The 23,455-nt window shown below is 33.9% G+C and overlaps 1 protein-coding gene across 1 annotated transcript; it reads right to left on the reverse strand.

The window, feature by feature from the left end:
* Positions 1 to 519: 519 nt before the first annotated feature.
* LOC129752670 (uncharacterized) lies at positions 520 to 18,883 on the reverse strand. Its single transcript, XM_055748437.1, has 5 exons — positions 18,710 to 18,883; positions 17,665 to 18,642; positions 17,193 to 17,604; positions 3,112 to 3,989; positions 520 to 3,057 (listed from the first exon to the last, which is right to left on the reverse strand). The coding sequence occupies exons 1-5, from the start codon at positions 18,782 to 18,784 to the stop codon at positions 2,713 to 2,715; spliced, it is 2,688 nt and encodes an 895-aa protein (XP_055604412.1). The 5' UTR covers positions 18,785 to 18,883; the 3' UTR covers positions 520 to 2,712.
* Positions 18,884 to 23,455: the final 4,572 nt, after the last annotated feature.

Genomic DNA, 23,455 nt, shown 5'->3' on the forward strand with positions numbered 1-23,455 from the left:
CACTTTTGATGCGTATATTAAGGCATCTACGTTAAGACAAGCTTTACTACTTTCAGCGCCAAAAAATCGCTTTGCATAGAAGGACAAAATCATTAGGTACTCTATTTAGGTTACCACAATAAACTGTACAACATGTGTTGCGGCTTTTTTAAATATTTGGTCCATGTATTTATTAAGATTTTCATGTGTCTAGTTTGTGTTGATGTTCGACTAATATATATTCAACGGAGACTTTTACCACGTGTGTATCACACACAGCACTCGAAAGCTGAAGTGAAATATTCTAGCATAAAACGAATCCTGAATGATTTTTTTTGATCGATCTTCCGAACATTGATACAAATGTTCTTATCTGAAGATGTATCACGTGCCTCTTACATTTTTAGAACAACAAAAAATTCGCTGTAGATGAACTAAGCATAAACTTTTCTTTTAAAATAGATTAGATCGAACTGATGTATTTAGAGGCAAAGTACAGGGAACTTTTCGGTTTTTAAGCATAAATGAAATAAAATAAAATAAAATAACAAACACAAAAAAAAATTTATTATCCATATTAATTTCTTTCACATTAATAGATTTTCGTAAATAAAAGTTACAAATATGTCTTAAAATCAATGAAATGCTTAGTTCATTTTTTTATAAAGATTTTTGTTTCGAAAAAAGGAACTAACTTTTACCGATGGTTGTTATTGTTGTTGTTGTATGTTTTTTTACCGATGGTTAAAATCTCTGTTCTCTGTACTCCAGAGTCTAGTAGATTTAATTCATATGATTTGAGCGTAAAATAAAAGTCTTAAATTTCTTGAAAATAATTTATTCTATGCTCATATCAAATATACTGAAACTATCAAACTCTTGAGCAAATTGAAATACTTAAACCATCAATATAAATAAATCAAATTTTCCAAAGTCAAAGGAAAAGATTAAAAATTAACGATTAAAACCTGATTATTGCATACTTGATCCAAACTTAAGATTATAGTTTAAAAATTATCTCTAGAAAAAACTGCATTTTGAATAATCTTAAACAATAGACTTAGAAAATACAGAATTCCTTGCAAATTTTTTTAAAGTGAAGATTACATGTTTTCACCACCAAGTATTTTCCTTAAAAACCAATTCCATATTTAAAAACTTAGTTACGAGTTTAATCAGAATCTGATTTTTTAATTTTAATCTGAATCTGTCTGAACCTGAATTCAAAATTTAAATTTTGAATCTATTTTTTAAGTTTCAAAACGCTTTTTGAAATTTAAAAATATGTTGGGTCACAATTCCAGATCAGAATTTTAGATATGAGCCAAGAATTGAATTTTGTTTCATGAATCTGTAATTTTAACTCTGATGTTTTGGTTTCAATCTGAACTAATTATTTCAATTATTTATTTAAGATCCAAAATGTGCGCCTGGAAAAAATGAATTTCAAATAATGAATTTGATTTTAGTTTTTCAATTTGGAATCGCCATTACGAAGTTTTATTAGGTTTGAGTTCTGCATATAAATTAAATTCAAGAACTTCGGATTTAAATATGAAACAAAAACTCAGGAGGGTTTCTAATTCTCTTTTTTTCATATTTGGAAAATTATTATTTAAGCATTCGAATGCATTTGGATTTCAAAAATCATGAGGAAAATTATTAGTTTTGAAAAATCGAGAATTCGAGTTTTGGAAACCATGACTATTTCATTATAAATTCATGGTTTTCAAAACTACAAATCATGTTTTTTCAAACTGATGAAACCAAATTGGAACCGGGATTTCGAAACAGATTTTCATTTCTAATTTCTTGTGATGATTAGAACTAAACATAAGAATCCTTAACTGGATAAAAAAAACGAAATATGCAAACCGAAAAATAATTTGGTTTTGTTAAAATGTTACCAAATCCTCAAAAATGAGTAACCTATCTCATTTTAAATTTAAAATCAGAAATGAATTTCTAACAACAACAAATTTTTTTGAAACTATAGCGGAATTCTGTGATCAGTTTTTGAGGTTTTGGCGTCAGTTCTGAGTCAAGATTGTTAATCTTGATAACCTCAATCATCAATATTTGACTATGAATTTGAAATTTTGAGTTTAGAGTAAAATACTTCACTTACTTTTTATGGATTCAATAATTGAAGCATACATATTATCAACAAAACCAACTACTTAGTGTTTTTCATGAAGTTTGTCACACTTTTCGACTTAGTGGAAATTTGCCTGTTTTCAAAGACTCCTGCTTCAAAAGGGGCGATTTTTACAGTGATTATTTATTGTATTGAAAACCTCTTCTCCTTTTTTTGAAAATGGTGGCTTCTCAAACTTTTAACCTTCATTGAGCCTCAAAACATAAAACTAGAAGCTCAGCTTCCATAAAAAAAGTTCGCATTTGAATAATATAGAGATTTAGTTTAAAAAAAGCTATGACCAAACTCAATTTTTTACGAAAGGGGTAGATAAGCACAGCGGGTCTGCTACTTTAGTTTATAATTGAGGATTTAATTGTAGTTTTCTTTTGAATGATGGTTTGCAACGTTTTGGTCGTAAAAAGTGTTTTTAATTTATTTGGATGACTATTTTAACAATCAACGAGAAAACTTCCAAATTCTAAATATACAGTGTTATGATGTAAACATTGGTGAATGGAATTCTAACCAACCAGAACGAGAAGATTTAAATATATCTTTTAAACGGTTGTAATTATAGAATCTTTTTATAGAAATTATGGTTTCAATGCGGAAGTGATATACGACACCATCAGTGCTTCGTGAACGGAGAGTTTGGCCGTCGGCTGAAACTCCCAACGTTGGGAAACCTGGAGCCAAGCTTTCTCAGCACTCATCGACATCGGCGTTTGGAACCAGCTGTTGTAGTCGATGTCTAGCTGCCCACTTAGAAGCTGATCAAAGGATTTGTTCCCAATATGAAACATCACATCGATCAGCGTTTGCTGCTTTTCCTTGATATTTTGACCCGGATGCGGCTGAAGAGGGTTAATTTCAACTTCACTGACACCCAGCTGCTGCAGAATCCATTCGAAGTTCTTCTTGATGTATTGGTAGATCATCTGTAATTGAGATGATTTTAGTACAGTTACTTAAGTGCAAATTTTAATTCAAACCTTCATGCTTATTTTTCCAACTCCGGTCATGACAACATCGCTGACCAACATTTCCGCAATGTATTCAGCATTTTCGACGTCAAATTCTTCCTCCGATCGGACGCTCGGCGTATGTTGAACATACGCATCAAGCTCATCGATCTTCGAAGTGCTCGCAAAACTCAACCCAACCGCTTCTTCCATTTCACTCTCGAGCGTGTTGGTAGCTCGTTGACTTTCGCGAGCCTGATTGATCAGCGCATTGATCTGATCCGTGTGCTTGTTGTCTTCATCGATGAAACAGATAGCTTCAGCAAGCGTTTGACAAATTATTGACCTTGGTTTCATGTTGATCGTTGAAACATAACCCTCGGGCTGCGGCTGAGCTGCCGGTTGGCCAGATTCCTTCGCTTCCCGTTGTTCCTTCAGCTCAGCTTCAGCTTCTACTTCAGCCGCCTCCAGAAGTTTCGAATACAATGCCATGTAAAGTAGTTGTATCAGAACGGAATCCCCTAGTGGTCGAATTTCTGCCGGAAGTATCTCGGTCAAACAACTAACAACGGTGTACATGCAATCCGGGATGCAGTCCCACATTTCCGAGAAGCAGGACAGTGACAAGGACATGGCTTGATAGACGCTGGCCGTAGTTTGAACGGCCGAGATCAGCATTTGAATGATCGGATCCAAAATGGGGTAGACCAGATGAAGGATTGCCTCCAACCATGGGGGACGCTTCTGATTCCACACCTGGCGACGATCCAAACAGGAGGCCCAGTCGTTCATTTTGCTTTTCTCTAGTGCGGAAATGAGGGTTTTGTTCACATCGGACGATTTTCCGGCCATGATCACGATGTAGGTTAAGCCCATCAGCACCTGGTAGTTGGTTTGACCTATGGGATCTGTAACAGGATGATGATTAAGCAATTAATTTGTAATTATAAAGATTTTATACCGCCTATTTTTGAGGGTTTTTAAGATTAAAATCTATACTCAACGCAACAGGATGCATGGTACAAGACACAGAGATCAGATGAACAAGCTTGAGTAGAAAATCTTCAGACAGGTATGTTAAATTTCAAACATTATCACCAAAAATAAATGAATTTAAAGTAAACTTGAAACAGTGCTATTTAATGGGTGATCGGTCAAAATTTGGTCAATATCAATTTGACGTATTTCTTTCAATTTTGCATTTAAAAAACCTGAACATCCCTCATTTTGAAGGTGTGTGTGTAGAATGTTGCTCCTATTTTGATTTTGGAATTCACTCTTCAGTTGTCAAAATGCCGAAGAAGAAGAAGAGCAGCATAACAAAATTTTGCTCGCGCATCGAGAAAATCCGAGCTACTCGCACGCAAAGCTGGCAAAATCGCTAAAAGTTGCCAAATCAACCGTTACAAATGTAATTAAAGTGTTTGGGGAACGTTTGTCGACAGCCAGGAAGTCTGGATCGAGGGGAAATCGAAAACCGGAAGCCGCTGAGACGACAAAGAGAGTTGCCGGTAGTTTCAAGCGAAATCCTAACCTCTCTCCGCGATGCCGCAAATAAGCTGGGTGTATCGTCTACAACCGTGCATCGAGCCAAAAAACGAGCCAGACTATCGACTTACAAGAAGGAAGTGACTCCAAATCGCGATGATAATCAAAATACGACGGCCAAAGCGCGATCCCGGAGGCTGTACACGACGATGCTGACGAATTTTGACCTACGTCAAAGCCGACAACACGCAACTTCCGGGACAGGATTTTTGTACGGCAAAAGGAAGGGGAAAGGTAGCAGATATTTTCAAGCACATGAAACTGTCAAAGTTCGCGAAGAAATATCTGGTTTGGCAAGCTATCTGTACCTGTGGCTTGAAAAGCAGCATTTTCATAGCTTCCGGGACTGTCAACCAAGAAATTTATGTGAAAGAGTGTTTGAATAAACGTCTGCTGCTTTTCCTGAAGAAACACGGTTGTTCCGTACTGTTTTGGCCGGATTTGGCATCTTGCCATTACGGTAAAAAAGCCATGGAGTGGTACGCCGCCAACAACGTGCAGGTGATTCCTTCTTCTTCTCCTTCTTCTTGTTTGGTTGTGGTGAGGGGGTGCGACCACATTTGGATCGGTGACAGTGACCATATATCCAGCGGTATTCTTGTTTGTGTTTTTTTTTGTTACGTGATCGTAAGGATTTTTTTACTAGAGTTTCTTTTTGGTAATGTAGTTACAGTAGTTTAGATGTTCATTTTAGCATTTTTTAAAAATTCTACTACTTCTTTTAGAAGTAATGTATCTTTTGTCTTCAATAGTTCAGCAATATTGGGAAATTTACCATCGAAGCTGAATTTCGTTCGGAGATCTTTGTACATATGACAATTTAAGATAAGGTGTTCTGCCGTTTCTGGTTGGTTGCAATTTTCGCAATTAGGGTTATCTACTATCCGCATCCTATTGCAGGTGGTTCCCAAGGACAAGAACCCTCCCAACACGCCAGAGCTCCGCCCAATTGAGAAATACTGGGCTATTGTCAAGCGGAACCTAAAGAAGACCAAAAAAAAAACTGCTAAAGACGAGCAGCAGTTTAAGGCAAACTGGCTTTCTGCGGCGAAGAAGGTGGACAAGGTGGCTGAACAAAATCTGATGGCAGGGGTTAAGCGTAAGGCCCGGCAATTCGGATTAGGAAAAGCGGAAGCCTAACTGAATATTTTTCCTGAATTTTACACTAATTAAACTTGAAAATTGGATTTTTTTAAATAAACGATTTCACCGATTTACACGCGTTTTCCATTAAACAAATTTTGACCGTATCACCCATTATTGTACCGTTTGAAAATAACAAATCAATTTTTAAAGTGGCTAGTTTTCAAAAAAGGGGTAATCGTATATGAACTCACAAATAATTAAAACCATGAGTAAGTTTAATGAACGGCTTCAATCTATTGCTAGATGAATGCTAAAAAGTTGCATTTAAACTATGGCGATTTTCCACTACGCAACATTATGAATGTGTTAGGAAACTTCATCCGCAATTTTCTTGAAAAATGCCTCATAGCTCATAGGAGCCTTTCAAACCTGATTAAAGTATTCTTCTTTACACTGCAATTTTGATTTGATAGTTCTTATTGGTGTTTTTGGAGACATCGGATGGCTTTGCCAAAAACTAAAATTCTTGTAAGTCAATGATCAATTTAAGCCTGCAGCCCGTGATATTGATAAAGTTTTATTATTCCTAAATAGAACTACATTTTGCACATTTCAAAATGCAAACAGTACTATTAATGTAATATGTATCAACAAAGCCTACATAGCACCTGCTCAAAAAAAAGTTCAGATAATTGTTAGCTAATTTATCCATCTTCTAAATGGAAAAAGATATTAGTTATTGATGTTATGTAATCCGAGACTTTTTTCATTTATGTACAAGTACTTTTTTTCTTTAAACAAAATTTCATATTTTGTGCTTTACTCATAAATGGATCACTGAAATATTTTTTTGTTTCTTTTTCCGATTTGGCGGCTAATTTTGCATAAGAAATATCGGTCATTCAATGAAGTTGACGTTATTGTTAATATTACAAATTTTGCATGTATTGTAGTTTTGTAATTTAGTAAACAAGTGTTATCTAAAGCATAATTCAATATTTTTTAAGATCAATTTACCTTTAGAAATGTACATTAAGTAACTCATTTATATTGCAATCATTCAAGGAACAATTTGTTAAATGGGTCATCTTCAATATGGTCTTCACACTCAAACATAGTTTAAGTTAAGGTCAGTTTTCGCTTGGACAAAATAAAGTACGCACTCATAATAACATTTTCAGATCGCTATTTCTCTGCTTAGAAAATAATTTCAAATTCTTATCAGACTAAAAGGATTCAATTTCCTGTAAACCCTGTCGAATCTAAGGGTTTTATTATTTGTTAAAACACTTTCAAGCATCCAAAGAGCAGTATCATGGTGTGAGGTGCTTTGTTTTTTCCAAATCTTAATAATCTTTTTAAAAAAAATCAATAATGGCAGTCGACTCTTACATCAGCATTTTTTAAATGAATTGGAATTAATATTCGAGGTAGAAAAGGATTTTTATTCACTTCTCGAGAAATTCAACGGATCTTTCTGATTGTAGATTACTGCCCACTTCCTCTATCGTGTTTAACAGCTCAGCTTTTTGCTTATAACTTTTGCTCCTGATTCATTTTAAACGTATTTTCATGAAATTTTAAAGTTTGAAATAAACTTTTCTTACAATGTTTACCTTAAAGCTTACGATTATCTACGGAAACTTGCTTTTCACTATCTTATTGGTTTCAATCGCGCTCTTAAAAGGATAAATAAAAAATAAAACTCGTAGTTTAACCGGATTTTTCAGGGAATGGAATTTTTTAAAGTTTGTTAGAAAGTAAAACAATTTTCTAAGCGGGGAATGAGCGATCGGTTTATGTTATTTTTAGTGCGTTCTTTGTTCAAGAGAATACTGACCTTTACTTAAACTGTGTTTTGGTGTGAATACCCTATTAAATTTCAATTTTTTACCAAATAATTCAATCAGTCATTAGTGCATTAAAGTAATACAATAGGGCTGAATATTTTGAGCTGATATTTATTATGTGGCAAAAGATACAGGGATTTGAATACCCGATCAGAAGAGAAAAACTAAATTATATCAAGATGAGATATTTTGATATTAAATTTTTTCCTATCTGGATGAGTTATAATCTAGTACTCGTAGGATGTTAAAATATCTCAAATTATATCAAAAAGTCTATGCAGCCATAACTAAATCATATCAACCGTTGTTATAATTTAAACAAAATTATAACTCATCCAGATAGGATATATAAACTTAAAGTCTTATTGGATTTGTATGCAAAAAAAAGATGGCGATAAGAGAAGAGAATCGAACTCATCACTTTCCCAATCCCATCCCATCCTACCAGCTGTGTGTCCTTGCTTATTACTTTACCTGTGCTTCATAGAAGGTGGATGTTTATTTTCGTACTGATTCTGCATAACTCGATGCCGGCTGCTTGTTTAGGAGCGGCGCGCAAAGACAAGCAGCCGTTTGGTTTCCATAGAATTGGCCAATGGGAATTGATATAAGTTTACCTGGTGTATTGGAATTTTGATGGATCGGCCCGATCGGGATCAGACAGTTGGAATTCTCAAAAGGAAGCGTGCGCACGGGAATCAGGCAGCCGTTTGTGGATTCAAACTGGACAATGGGAATTTCTATACGTTTACTTGAAGAATTGGAATCGGACTATTGGAATTTTAAAAGGGATGCGTGCGAACAGGCAGGCAGTCGACTTCGAGTGTCGTTTAGATGAATGGAATGCATTGAAGGTTTACCTGTTGCATTGAAATAAGAATGAATTGGAATAGGATTATCATGATTTGAGAAGAAATACTAAATGTACCCACTGATGTGAAGACTCTGAAAATCCAATGAAGCTTTTAAAGCAGGCAGATCAAAACAGAGAAAAATAACAGTAGGGGAGATGAGGGCATAACGAGCACCCGAGGCATAATGAGAAGTCCATTTTTCTACATAAGTACGTATTTTCTTAAACAAATTTTCATGAGGACTTGTTTCGTACTACCTATAGTATTAATTTTTCACCAAAAAAGAAATATCCTTTTCATATTTACAGAAATATTAAATAATAACCAGCAAGGTTCTCAAGTGACGAAAATATTATAATTTTTGAGCACCATCAAATAAGCTTTTATGACCTTTAAATCATCTTGATCTGAAATGTACGCACTGCAACATGATCTACACATTGTTTTTCAATTTTCAGCATCATAAATTATCTACTGATTATCTCTCCGACATCTAACCAATAGGCCAAATCTTCAGACGAAACAAGTTGAGCTGTAGCTCTATTACTCAATTGACTTCATCGAGTCGAATTCGCTGCTAGATTCCCCGGCAAAAAATGCTCATTATGCCTTCATTAATGGTGCTCATACTGCCTCGGGGGGTTTCTCATTATGCCTCTACAGTGACTGGTTTTCAGCTTTCGGCAAAATTTTTTAAAATGCATCTTTAAACGTTTTTATCTACTTTTTCAAGTTTCATCCAATTAGACAATAGATTATTTGAGTGTCGGAACACGAATCAATGATGTAATTCACATATTACAGCTGTTCTCTATGGTTAAAAAAGCATTTTCCTTAAGGTGCCCATTATGCCCTCATCTCCCCTACTCCCCAGCCTTTTTCTTTCGACTCATACTTCTGTCAAATAGAGTATACAGATTGATTACAGTACTAGAATGAATATATATAGCTTTGAAAATATAAATAAAACCATGCCTCAAGAATTATCATTTTCATTCATATATGTTATCGACAAATTTCATCGTAAAGCTTCCAAAAATGCTTTTGAAAAAATTGTATTTATCAAAAGTAAATATAATTCTGTTTTAGAAAAAACATAACAACAAATCTCATATGAAGACTATAACTGAATAAGATATAAATATCTCGCTGAGATAGGTTTGAGTAACAATTTTGATATGCTCTTCTGATCGGGTAGTTTGAATGAGTACTATGGTTTGTCCAGTACTGTATATAATCTTATCAAATCCAGATCCAACATCCAAAATACTTTAAAACATTCAAAATTACTACTTTAAATTCAGATTCAGAAATTTTTTTTTTCAGTAAGTTATAACTGGTTGAAATATAACTAACAGTTCTGCTAATGTTTTATTGTTTTTATAAAAACAGAAACACATTAATTTTATCTAAACTGGCAAACAAATACAAAGTGAACGATTTTTTTCAGTAATTTTCAACAGCAGGCTTTCTATCAAAAGAGTGCGAGATTTACATGAGGTTATTTTCGATTCCTAATCAAAGATTGTTTCAATCATAGACTTGAAGAAATCTCGAAATTTCTGACGTATTAAATAAATCTATTCGTTAACTTTATCAGATTTCTGTTTTTTTTTTTCAAAATTGTTTTATTTGTAAGATGAATGCCATACTTCCATTGTATAGCAAAAGTCTTCAAAACTTTTTTTTTACTTTGGCGCAAAGAAGGAATTTGGAGACATAGCGTTAAAATACACATCTAGAGTAACGTTGGAGATTCGAAAGTTGGAGTTAAAACAAACTGTGAAAATTTTGGCCACATTGACATTTTTTTAAAAAATCTACTCACTTGAAGACTGCGAGTAGTTTTAGCCTCTGCTAAAAATAAAGATATACTCGGGAGTAGAAGGTTTGGTGACGAAATTTGTACCAACATGACCAGAATATTGAGTTGCATTTTATTTTGCGCTCCAAGAAAATTCCTTCAAGAAAAAATATCTTTATAAATAAGTATGAGGTGAAATCTTTAAAATTGTTTATGAACATTTTTAAAACAGTGCACCGTGGTGTAGAACACCAATCTAGCTATAATTATTCATTTCAAATTTTCAAAAATCAGTCAATATAAAGGAACGTTAATATCTGATGAAAAAACAATCATTTGAGTGAGCGAAAAGAAAGGGGTGGGGTTGCGGGGTGGAGATGGTCTGTTGCAAATGAGTCTACAATATAAGCTGCACACTGCTCCTCCTTCCCCCATGAATTTTACTGAACAAAATGTATTTAAAAAAGTATGAAACAAGAGATGAATAACTAAACGAATCTATGATATCCGCTGCAAATAATGTTGATATTTTTTTTTTCGTTGGTATATCTGGTATTTTAAAATTATCAGTTTAAGGGATCTTTAAAGAATTTCTCGTTATAAATGTAATTTTTTCAATGAAAATAATACACACGTTGTTGAGAGATGAAAATGTAGAAACCAATTTTTCAAGCTATCTCCATTTTTCCCTGAGCTTCTAAATATTAGCGCTCTGATATTTTATAATTTGTCGAAGTATTTTACTTTTCACCAATAAGGCTGAAAAACTTATAAACAAACATAACTAACGGGCAATAAATTCTTCATTGGGTTATTTTACTGAATCGTGATTTGGAAATTTAGTATTATTATTATTTTCTAATTTGGAAGCACAATATATAAAATCAACACTTCAAATATAAATTAAGTAGAAAAACTGATTATCAAAATCAGTTTCTGAATATGAAGCTTCTGAAACCTTATTTTAATTTGATTTGCTCTTGAATTTAAAGTTATCATTCAAAATTTTCAATTTTAGTTGTACTACAACAAATGAATTATGAAAAATCGATTGATCTTTTTTGTTGTTCATGTAGGTACCTTCATATAATTCCCAATTTTTTAAATAATTTTAAACTACAAAAAAAATTATGAAATGAAGGGTTATTTCTGAATGTAAATACTTTTCTTTAGTGAAGAGTCTCAATCATTTGTAATTGAAACAGCCAAGCTTTCAGATTCAGAATATCAAACCTTAAACTAAATCTTAACTTAAAATTTCAATATTATTGTGTAGATGAGCTGAAAGCGGTTTCGGTGACATAATTGCTGTAGATCTTAAAATCCAGGAGTGTTGGTTTGCAATCACTAATAGAACTTCTGACTTTTTAGCATGATACAAACAAGCATGTTGCCGAAAAAATAGTGGAATGATAAGAGGATAGTTTCAATTCACAAGGAAAAATTTATAACTGAGGCAAACTGATTTTGGAAGATTTTTGCGTCTCAAACTAATTTTTTTTCAGATTTTTTCTCTCCCTTATTATTTTCTGGCATTTAGTTTTTTTTTCAAAACTTAGCAGTTTAGAATAAAATCGATCAATGATAATTGATGAAGTAACTAAGCCACAAGATCAACAAAAAATATGTAAAATCTTTTCATTGTCCTTTAATCATTCAACGGTACAGATGAGTTGGAAGAATTCCAAAAAGAATGCCAAATTCCCGGAAAAAACCAATACACATTTTGTATAGATGATCTTCGTATTTTACAAAATGGGGAAAGATACTTATTTCTATAATTTTTTCTCATGGTAAATTACTCACAGTCTTCATGAAAATTTAACATTAAGTTAAAACCTTTTTTTTATCTTTTCGATATTTTACACTTAGGCTAAAAAGTGCACACATTTTTTCAATAAATTTTGTATTTTGAAAATTTATACCAGAAACAAGAGCTGATAAAAAAAATTACAAATTTACATTTTGTGCTAAGTCAAAATCAGTTTTCAAATTTTTTGCACCTCGGAAAATGTGAATTTTGTTTCCTTGTGTTATAGTTTTGAATCCAGATTTTGGGTTCTGGAGATGAATTTGAATCTCTATCGCCAACACCAACTACTTCATTTTGGAACAGCTTTTATAAATACTTTTTTGTTCCTTTTTGGCTCTTCAAACTTATAGGGATAGCAAATATATAGGGGAAAGTGTTCCTAAATGCGCATGTTGGGTAATATGCGCATACAGCCGATTGACGATATGGCTGGAGATTCATCATATCTAATTAGTGCAGTTTGAGGGTAATACGCTTTTAACACATGGCATGAAAAAATTAAATTGCTACATAAAGTCGAAAAAATTAAAAAACTCAAACAAGATTTTCGTCAGTTTTGTAAGAATATATTGAACTTTAACTATCGTGCGTACAGATTCTGTGAACAAAAAATTTAATGGTTTTTCTTTCTTATTCATTTGAAAATAGGAAATTCAACAAATTGAAGCTTTTGGCAAAGTTGTAAATGATAAGATATTGGAATAAGAGACAGGTTCTGAATGCCCATATCAAGGCAGGTTAAATGCCTACACCAAGAAATATAGATTAATCTTATAAATTTTTTACTTTTTATCATTGAAACATTAAATCTAAGCTCAAATCACCATATTCCAGCGAAAAAAGAAGAACTTCAAACTGATCCGATAAAAATACGATATGAACAAAATATTATCATGAAATATGGCCATATGGGATACCTAACTATGTTTCATGCTAAAGAACTAGTGATTTAAATAATTTCACCAAATTTTCAGCCTTGACGCATGCTTAACATCCGTTTCTACCATTTTCAATTAAATAATATCAAAATATTGCAAGTGTTAATGAAATATTGCTAAAAACATAAATATGCGCATTTAGCCCGCCAGTTTTGGAAATCGGCTATTTTGACTTCTTTTACTATAAAATTATTTTCACAAAAACTGTAAGAGATTTTAATAGAAAAAAAAGCTTTAACGTATAAAAAACAGATGTCAGCTCATGTGTATATAGTTTTCAGACTCCTATATATTGTAATATGGGAGAAAATGAGTGCTTTCCTTAATATGCGCATATAGCCCGCCTCTCCCCTAACACGTAATCTTTTTTTCGATTTATTCTTGCTGAAATCTCTTAAGGAGATTTAAAAAAATTTAAACTCTTACTATAAATATTTTATGTTTATTCTATTTCTGCTTGGCAGTTCTTGTATTTTTTTCATAGCCATCCATAATATGAGTGTTTGATGTGATACATTTGAAACAGAATTTTAAAAAATCAGATCTGAAATTTAAATTGTTGTTTTAGAATAGTATAATATAGGTTATTACTTTTATGTTTATAATTCATATTTGAATGGTGGAAAATTGAGGTTGAAAAAAACTCGCGAAAGCGAATCTTTGCTGTGATTCAGAACCTTAATTCTTTTTTGTTGCAATAAGTCATGAATTCCTTGTAAACGCAAGTGAAAATAGCACTACTTTAGATTTTAAAATGAGGATAGCATTAAACATCTGATATGACTTTATAGAGTTTAAAAATTCTTAACAAACCAGCTGTAAACAATAGAAAAAATAGAATTTTAAATTCTAAATTAAAGGTATTTAAATTTCAGATATGTTTTAACTTTTTATTCTTGAAGTAAAGTTTAATAAGAATGATTTTTCCTGATTCTGAATTGATAATTTTCCTTCAATTAAAAAAATATTTTGGAATACAAAAAATATCTTAATGGGAAGCTTTTTGCTGCTCAAAATTTCATCAAAAATGAATTTATTGCGGCATCAACACTTGTTGTTTATTGTGATTGAATTTGTTTTGTGAAATATTGGCGATTAAAAGAAAAAAAAAAGGTTAGAAAGTTAGACGGTCAATTGAAGTCATACGTTTCTTAAACGTCTACTGGAAAACTGATCACTCCGATGGATAATTTGACTAAAATATAAATTTCTTACAATAAAGGCAATTTAACACTTGTAGACCAAAGGTTGTTTTTACTTCTTAAATAGAACGACCATGATCTGTTAATCCATTAAACTTAGTAGAAATTTCTAAAAATAAAGAAAATTGGAAGTCACATGATTCCGTAAGTTTAAAGTTTGATGATTTTTTTTATTGTTTCCTTCTGAATCTGAGCAAATAAAAAAGAAACTGCATATTGAAGGCAATAAATGAAAAATAACAGCAGAACAAATATTTAAAGTATTTCAGTGTTATAACCATGTTCACCCCCCTATATGACTTTTTCACTTCAAATTTGTCCCTACATTAAAATTCAAAACAAAATCAAGAATTTTGAAGCTCTGTATTTGAAGCAAATATAAAATTTACTACGATTTGCTCGTGTTAATTTAGGCATATGAGGGAAATTAGTGACAATTTATAAAAAAGTTGTCCCTACATTTCATTAATAGCAAATTCAAAATCAACACTCAACAACACATTTTTGTTCAACAAATTTTTCCAATATTCAGCCTTTTAAGTGATAAATAAAAGTTTTTGTTGAATAAACACCCCCACGGAGTGGAAAATTTTGAAAATTTAAAAGCACATCTACTAAGAAAAGTTTCAACTTTTTATAGAAATTCGAGATGTTGCGTGTTTTTTTTAAGGTTTTTTGCCGCTAGGGGTGGGGAGGGGTGATTATCCCGATCACCCCACCCCCCATAGGACCGCGCCTGCTTTATACATTAGGAGGATTTTAGAAGTTGCTGAAGCTCTGTAGAAAGCATTCAGTGTATTTTTCAGTGATTTTCAAGGCTCGGGCATCGAAAAGGGCACATTATCACAACACCACCTTTTGTGTGATTATTTTTGACGATAAACGGAACCTTTTCTATCTGAAATAATCTTGGAAATCGGTTGAAATAGCAGAGTTTTGAATGATTGAAAATATTTTTTTTTTGTATGAAAATAACCTATTTTGCTCAATGTAAAACAGTAAAAATATTTTATATGGATGAAATGTTGCAATATTTTTTATACATTTTGAATCATAATATTAAATTTTAGTTCAATTTTACAAATTCAAATTTTTCATTTCGAATAATTTTTAAACATACTTTAAATAAAGTAAAATTTAAACTAAAAAACAGTTAATACTCTAATTGTCATGCCAAGGCTTACCTCTTGTTCTGACTTCAATTTTGAATTGTGCATGTTCTAAACTTTGGTTTATTATTCGAAGTTTCAGTACTTTATATATTAAAAATATATTTTTTGCATTTCAAATTATAAAAAATATTTTTTCACTTTTTTGTTTGAACAAAAACAAGAATAACTATTCAAAAAATATTATAAAATCGCGAAAAAAAATAATTTTTGAGTTTAATTTTTGTTTTTTTCCGCATCGGTTCTAGTTTTTTATCGTCATCTCAAACTGTATCCAGCTGATATTTACAATAAATGCTTCGATATGATATACAAAAATTATACGTCATATAATTCAATTTGAAAAAACACGAAAGGACGATGATTATTGTTCTTTGGGTTTAAACAATGGGCTGAATGCTTTATGTTCTAATAAAATGTACAGTTGCGTTCGAAAAATATTGATATCGCGTAATGCAGCGCAATCGCTTCCAACTTTAACCAGCTTCCACTTTTGTTTGGGTTGTTATTTTATCATGAGATTTTCACAAAATCTAATTCAACTATCCAACTAATACTATACTACATTGGAAGACTGTAATAAGACTAAAAAAAAGATACAGCTATTCTCGTAGAAAAGGGAAATTGAGATTGCTTCACAAGATTCGCTGTAATTTTCAAGAAGAATACTTAAAATTTGGCCATAAGATGTAAAATTGATCGATCTAGTACTTGGCCGAGTTTCATCTAAATCGATTGACGCGATCATTTTTTTTTTTTAAAAAAGGCCAATACATATATTAAAAGTAACAGAGATTTTACTTCCACAATAACAAAAATTTACACCAAATATGTTGGTGATTGATATAAACTCCCTTAATTATTTGTTTGGAAAAAGATTTCTTTTCACGGAGCCCAAAATAGGAAAACAGATTTTCAGAAACGACGTGAAAAAAGTGATATACGAATTTTATACATATAAACTTGAAGCGAGTATTCTTTTCGCACTTTCGTTAGAATCTCTTCTTAATTTAATATTTTATATTTCCAATCAAAGCAGGAATAATTTTTTTTTCATTTAGCATATTTTAAGTGGTAAACTTTAAAATTCTGAAGGAAAAATCTCAAAAAACATTGATTACGATATTTTCCATACACACATCTATCCAAAAAACAATGAAATCATTTTCAAACCAGTCCGATTTATGATCGCTTCAATCGATTTTGAGGAAACTTAGCCCTAGTACCTGGCTACATCAAACATTTTTATTCCTTTTTTTTGGCAAGTTTCAAGTATTTTTCAATGAAAATTCGTGAAGCAATCTCAATTTCCCTTTTTCCCGAGAATAGCTGCATCTTTTTTCAGTCTTAGTACAGTCTTCCAAATTTGTGGAGTGTTATTTGAAAAGATGAACTAGGTTTTGTGAAAATTTTAAGAAAAAATATCAACCCGGACAAAAATGGCAGCTGGTCAAAGTTGAAAGCAAGTGCACTGCTTCACGCGGTTTCATTTTCTTATGAACGAACCTGTATTGTAGTAATACTGAAATGACTCATAAGCACTGTTACATACGCTTAGTCTTGTATTCGTATAATGTCTCCATTTTTTAAATAATGAAACTTTGCGAGTGGATTCACTAGAAGAGAATGAGTTATGAAAGCGAATTATAGAATTCCTTACAAATAAAAATCTGTGTAAGCTTTCACCAAACAACTGTAAAAATCTACAAGGTCCTGTTAGTTCCTTTAAAGAAGCAAAAAACGTCATGAATAAAAATCGAGCAAATGACACAAAATACAAACCACACACAGCCATATAATATCAACATTAAGCACATCTCAAAAAAAAAAATATCAAACAACATTACCAAGCTGCTCCAGGGACCACTGAACGATATCATTACACTCCAAGCCGCAGAGAAACCCTCCACACTTTTTGGACATCGATTCCTTGTTGATTGACGGTTGACTAGAACTTGGAATAAAATTGTCCCCCGATGGAAGATTCTTTATCAGATGATGAAATATCATCGATGACAGATACGCCTCTCTCATCAGTAGCACCTTGAGCAGAAGCCACCAACTACATTGGGGTGCAGCCAGTAAGACATTCAACTCGAGGGAGATGGCCGTGTTTGTTGGAAGTTCCGAGCAACGTGTCGCCCACAACCCGTTCTGATTGGTGGGGAACAACTTCGGGTGGGCAAAGATTACCCAAGGTGTGATGAGACCTTGCCGTTGGTTAAACATGGCAATCGAGTTGACACCCTTCTTGGTGATCTGTTTGGGTGTGAAGTTGATCATCGTGGAAAAGATTCATGTTTTTATTGCAAGTTTTACCTTATAGAGGATTCCCAGGGGTACGCCTCTCAGCAACAAACAGCAGAAAAGTTCCTGACACTTGGAGTGAATATCTCGAATGATCTTACTCTGGTTGGAGATGTTGAGTCCAACGAAAGCTTCCCCATTCTCGCAGATGGCCGGCAGAAGCTCGCCAACGCAGAGCAAGATATTTGAAACGTCCACAAGCAGAAGCATGGACCGGGCACGACTTGGGACGGTTTGGGTGTAACGGACTGTTAAGACTGTTAAAGTTTCATTAAGCATTCCGGCAAATACTCGCTGTGCCATAGTCGGGGGAACCGAGTTCCAGAGATCCTGTTTGGTGCCCTGCATATACAGCCACCACATTTGGATGGTGTAAGATCCTCGTTCGGATTCGAAAAATGGATGCTGACTTTCCCAATGAAGGCAGTCGGCATCTTGCATGATGTACAAATTGAGCAACCGGCAGTGTAAATCCAGCAATCGCTCGGCCAGCGCTTCCGTCATCTCCGAGAACTGTTTGTAGCTCATCTTGAGCGATCCGCCCTTCTCGTCTCCCTTAGGCGGACACACGTTCTTGGTGACACAACCAAGCCACACGAAGAGAGCATTCTTGACCAGAGCTGCGGCGCCAATAGTTGCCGTGAGCACAGTTAAATCCGCATGATCCAAAGCTTCCTGGGACAGCGTGTGGATGTGCTCCAGCATGTTGTCCACCGATTTGACCACCAACAGCACGAACTTCTCCGGATCAGACGACTTGACTATGCCACCGCAACCAGCAGCCTCGTCGGCCTCACCTTTCCCCTGATGGTCCTGCTGCAGCACGTCGGCCAGATGTAGCAAACCGGAGTTCTTCCGGTAGGCGGCAAAGTACTCATCCTCGAGCCAGGTAACGATCTTCACCGACGCGAACGAAGCGGACCGGGGGAAGTCGAGTTTTCCGCCGACTACTCCGGGGCAAACGATCTCCATCAGCACTTTTTGGTTGTCCTTCGGGAGGAAAAAATTTGATTACATAACCCCTAATACCTAATGGACTAGATTCAATCACCCTCACCTGATAGTACTGTAGATCCCGCTCCATCAAAATTGGAACTCTGTCCATCAAATTTCCTTCTTCCATAATCTCCATCGTGAGAGATGGTTTAGAATACTATTTCCAAGAATAAAATTCAAATAATCCAGACGAGTTCCAACGTGGTTTCACTTTCGAGAGACGGTTACGAAAAGTGAGATTTATCGATCAAACTGTTTGGATTTGGCGTCATGGTGAAATTTTAGCTTGTCTCGAGAACTAGGTCAACGTAGACTTCCTGGTCGGCCGGTAAACAACCCTGACCTTCGGAATGTTTACGATTATTCAACTGCTTGTTGAAAGGGGTTGATTGACCTGCGAGAGGTGACCGACTTTTGCGGTTATCGAGTAAGCAGGGGCATGAATAAACTGAGGAGTATTCTTCTCGAGAGATAAAAAAAAATCTATTGAAAAATAAACAGTTTTGGTTGTTTGAACTTCTTTAACCGATTCTATGAATTTTTGACTTGATTACAAAATGCAGCATTGAATTTAATTCAATAGTTCGATAAAAAAAGGAGTTTTTGTCTTTTAAATAGGTTTAAAGAAGGACAAACAGAAAGCGTCAAGTATCCTTTAATATAAAGCACGAAATCCTAGAATCGAAAATCATAAAGTTATGGCACTAAACTAACAAGCAAACAACTATATAAAGAAATGTTTTCCCACAAGATGCCAACTTTCAGAATGCTTCCATAAACCCATAGTTTTAGAAAATAGGGCTTGTGATATAGCTCAGTTGGCGAATCTGTTGTCTCCTGAGCCGATGTCCGCGAGTTCGAGCCCAAGAGTAAACATCGAACACAGTTGTACCGGATAAGTTTTTCAATAACAATCCGCCAACTGTAACGTTGATAAAGTCGCGAATGCCATAAAGATGGTAAAACGACTATAATCGAAACAAAAAAAAAATAGTTTTAGAAAAAAGTACATAAGCCAAACTCCTATCATCTTAAAATATTTTAAAAACCAAATTTACAAGAATTTAAAGCATCATCAGCCGAATTCCGGGCAAAAAATGTCGTGAAAGAAAAGAAATTATGGAAGACATTTTTAAAATTTTCTTATCTTGGAATTCCGGTGAATTTAAAGAAGACATTTTTGACGTTTAAAAAAGAAAACATAATTTTCAATCTCTTTGGATTTTTTTTCGTTGCGAAATTTTCTTAGATTGACATTCCGGTCAATTCAAAGAAAACATTTTTTTGGCGTTTGAAATAGAAAACGAGATTTTTAATTTCTTCGAAAAAGAAATTTCTATTCAGTGAGGATTTATGTTAAATTAAACGTTAATACCTATTAAAACTTGAAAATAATGGAGCAAATGATTGTAGGTCATATTACTATGCAAAAAAGAAGTGGTATAAAAGCCAAGAAAAAATCGAATTACTTCAGCATCGTCTTTATTTGAGAGATATTAGTAATCCATTTGATATTTCGGATGGAAATTTCGAAAAACTCCTTTGAATGCCAAAATGTTTGGCTGAGAAGTTTATTAACTTATTGGATCAACCATTGAACGCTATCCCATTGAAGGATGAAAGAACCAAAACAATTCCGTTACGTTTACAAGTTCTAACAACATTGCGATATCTTGGCTCAGGTAATCGATAGCATAGCATAGCATAGCATAGCATAGGGTGACTACACACATCTTGCATTGGCTGATACATAAGGTACAACTAATGATCAATCCCAACACGAGATGCCAAAACGAGTATCTGGATTCAATACTCGTTTCAAGTTCTGGTATTGAGTATTAGTGTGGTACCACAATGCACACCGTGACAAGTCAGGTGCAGAGAACTCATACGACCCTACAATTTTCAGACAGGAGAGGGGAGGGTTTTTTATGTTTACGGGAAATCCTAATTGGCAGTTAGGAATATGTTATGTTATTAATTACAAATAAATACAAAAATAAACAAATAAATACAAAAATAATGGAACGAGCTCACCAATTTTATGTTGTACCCAGCTTAATACATGGGGCCCTATTTGAGATGTGGAACAAACTGACTATCTTGCAAAAACTAACAGCCTGTCGACTGATCAAGCCTACGTATCATACAACACCATACAAACAGCAAGTTGCAATTCATAGCAAGCCGTTTTTTCTCTATCCAGGTTCAAAGACTAGAAGCATTTTTCTTCGTCTTGCTATTCTCACACAAAACTTGATTATTCTTGCATATATGTAGATTATTTCTTTCCCTCGATATTTGTAATTGTACCCAATCCATGGATTAAAACTTCAATCACCATTTACTATAAAACGACACTACAATCACGATTCTTATGTCCATGATCAAGGAAATTTCATCCTTTTTGGCTTCACACTCGGCTCACATAATTGTTCCCAACTTGTAATCCTACACTTCCAATTCCCTTGAACCTCTATCACGACTTCCAGCGATCACTAGTTCACATTCGGCTCCACTCCAGCCATCTGTTAGTAATAATTTAAATCAAATCTCTTCGTATTATTCTAACTCTCATTGTTTTTTTATATTACTGATTTATATAAACCAACTATGCAAATGGAGCACTCGAAACTTCCGACCGTTTCCTTTGGCACCTCACAAACGGCTCCTGTACATGGCTTTTCGCGCGCAACTCATTAAAAAACACTTTTTTCGCACCTTTTCTACATTCCGCAACTGTATTAGTTTTAAAATCCTCAAATTTATTATGTTTTGCTTGAAATTTCTATATAATTTTTGCAGCACAAAAAAACACGTGTTGACGGTTCAGCACGCGCCTACTCTCCTTGAGTCATATCTTGGCTCAGGTAATCGATTTAACCTAATTAATCTAAATCAATAATTATGACACTTTCGAATGTACAACTATAACATATTTCAGGTTCCCATCAAGTGAAAGTCGGACAAAACAACCGATTGTTTACAAACACGAATGAGAAAAACTTCAACTGCGAGAAAGAGAAGTCAAAATCATGATTTCGTCCCGAAAACAATAAAATCGAACCTCATATCACGTTGAACGCGTTCAGCCAGATACTAAAAATACACATTTTTGCAGATCCGCATCAAAATATCTGTTTTTGAAAGCACAATTTGAATTTATAAAGGCCTACTTTTTATACCAAAAAAGATGTCTAACGAGCCTATAGTAAACAAAGAGACGAAATGTCACGATTGGAATTTTCGATTTTCTGCCAGTGTCATTCCTATCGAGCAAAATTAAGCAGTCTTAAAGGCAGCCCTACAGCAGAGTTGCAAGCTTAACATTTCAAAACTGCGCCTCTTTGTATGGAGTCTCTTTAAAGGTGTCGAAAAGTATTTCTTTTTGCACATTTTGCAACATTTGTTTTCGTATTTGGTATGGTTATTTTGATATTTTCAATGTCTTAGTTATAATAAGAGTTTTTTTGTTTGTTTTGTAGTATAATTAAAGAGACTTTAAATTAAAAGTTCATTCATTTCTTACATGGCAATTAGAGTATTTTGTCACGTCGACAAGCTTCATACCCTCCAACGATATGAACAACCTAAAAAAGGGCTGAAAATCTTGGGCCAGTAATGCAAGGTTTTCTGAGGAGAGCGTTGAAAAGTGCTTACCATTGTTGCCAAGTAAAGTTGGTTGTTAGCACGAGTCGTAAATTTATCCAACCAGGCTTGTCAAGTTCGATAATTTAGTCGAATTTTGTAACGAGTTGAATCCTTGAATCAAATTGAAAAATTTGATCTCCTGCTGCTGCTGCTTCCTCGTCCACTGGACAGTCGGAATCCGAATCACGCATGACTTAAAATAATTGATTCGAATAAAAAATGATGACAGTTATACTGATAAGAATTATTTGACCGTTGGAACCAAGGTTATAAGATCACAAGGTTCTCCGACTTTGTCAGTTAGTAGGCGAGAAGAGCGCGGAGAGGTTCAGTGAGTTTGTTTGTAAACATCGGTAAATTTGTTTTAGCTGAGGGCTTTGTTGGTAAACAAACTCCACGAACTCCACTGTAGGCCAATCAAAATGGCTGAACCGGGAGTTTAACATATCGTTACCCCTCCTATATATACTCACCTTGGTTGGAACTTGTATGGAAGCCGCTATGTTACTATGTTTTGAAAGAAATACGAACTCATAATCATTGGAAAAGCAGATTTGAACTCTATCCACTATAAGGTATTTCCCGACTTTCTAGGAGACAATTTTACTCTATCATTCAAATTAAATGTAAAAAATAACTTGTTCTAATATATGATTTTGTATTATTAAACCGCTTTATTTGATGAGCATTTTCACTGAAGACTTCTTTTGTCCAAATCTTATAGTTTCTGCGTTATTAATTCTGTCTCGCTAAATTCCCGTTCTGAATCACTGTGCTTTGGTTGATAAGTTCTTAAGCAATGCAACAACAATTTTATGGAACCCTTTCCGAACCCCTCCTCACCACACTGCAAGGCAGAAGGATTTCATAGAAACATATCTCGTAATCAAATACCTTCCCATGTCAATTTTGATTATATTTGCTTAATTACTACTCCAGTTATACCAACAATATTTTATTGGAGCCCCCTCCCCGCTTTGTACTCCCTGGAAGAAAGATGGTGTTTCAAATAATCACAGAACCATTTCTCGTATTCAAATGATTTTCCATTTCATATTTGGTTCCAATTGTTAGACAAGTTTTTGGTTTATACCATACAATTATATCCCCTCTGAAATTTGTTTCAAAAGTAGAACGGAAAGTGGAAGTAACGGCT

This window comes from Uranotaenia lowii, chromosome 3 (genome assembly GCF_029784155.1).
Source record: "Uranotaenia lowii strain MFRU-FL chromosome 3, ASM2978415v1, whole genome shotgun sequence".
NCBI lineage: Eukaryota > Metazoa > Arthropoda > Insecta > Diptera > Culicidae > Uranotaenia > Uranotaenia lowii.

Excerpts from the sequence above, each read along its gene's own strand:
- LOC129752670 (XM_055748437.1), bottom strand. The coding sequence starts at position 18,784 with ATGGAGATTATGGAAGAAGGAAATTTGATGGACAGAGTTCCAATTTTG. Across the intron at positions 17,605-17,664 it reads CCCTGGGAATCCTCTATAAG|ATCACCAAGAAGGGTGTCAA; the intron begins GTAAAACTTGCA and ends ACACCCAAACAG. Across the intron at positions 3,990-17,192 it reads GTGGTCCCTGGAGCAGCTTG|ATCCCATAGGTCAAACCAAC; the intron begins GTAATGTTGTTT and ends ATCCTGTTACAG.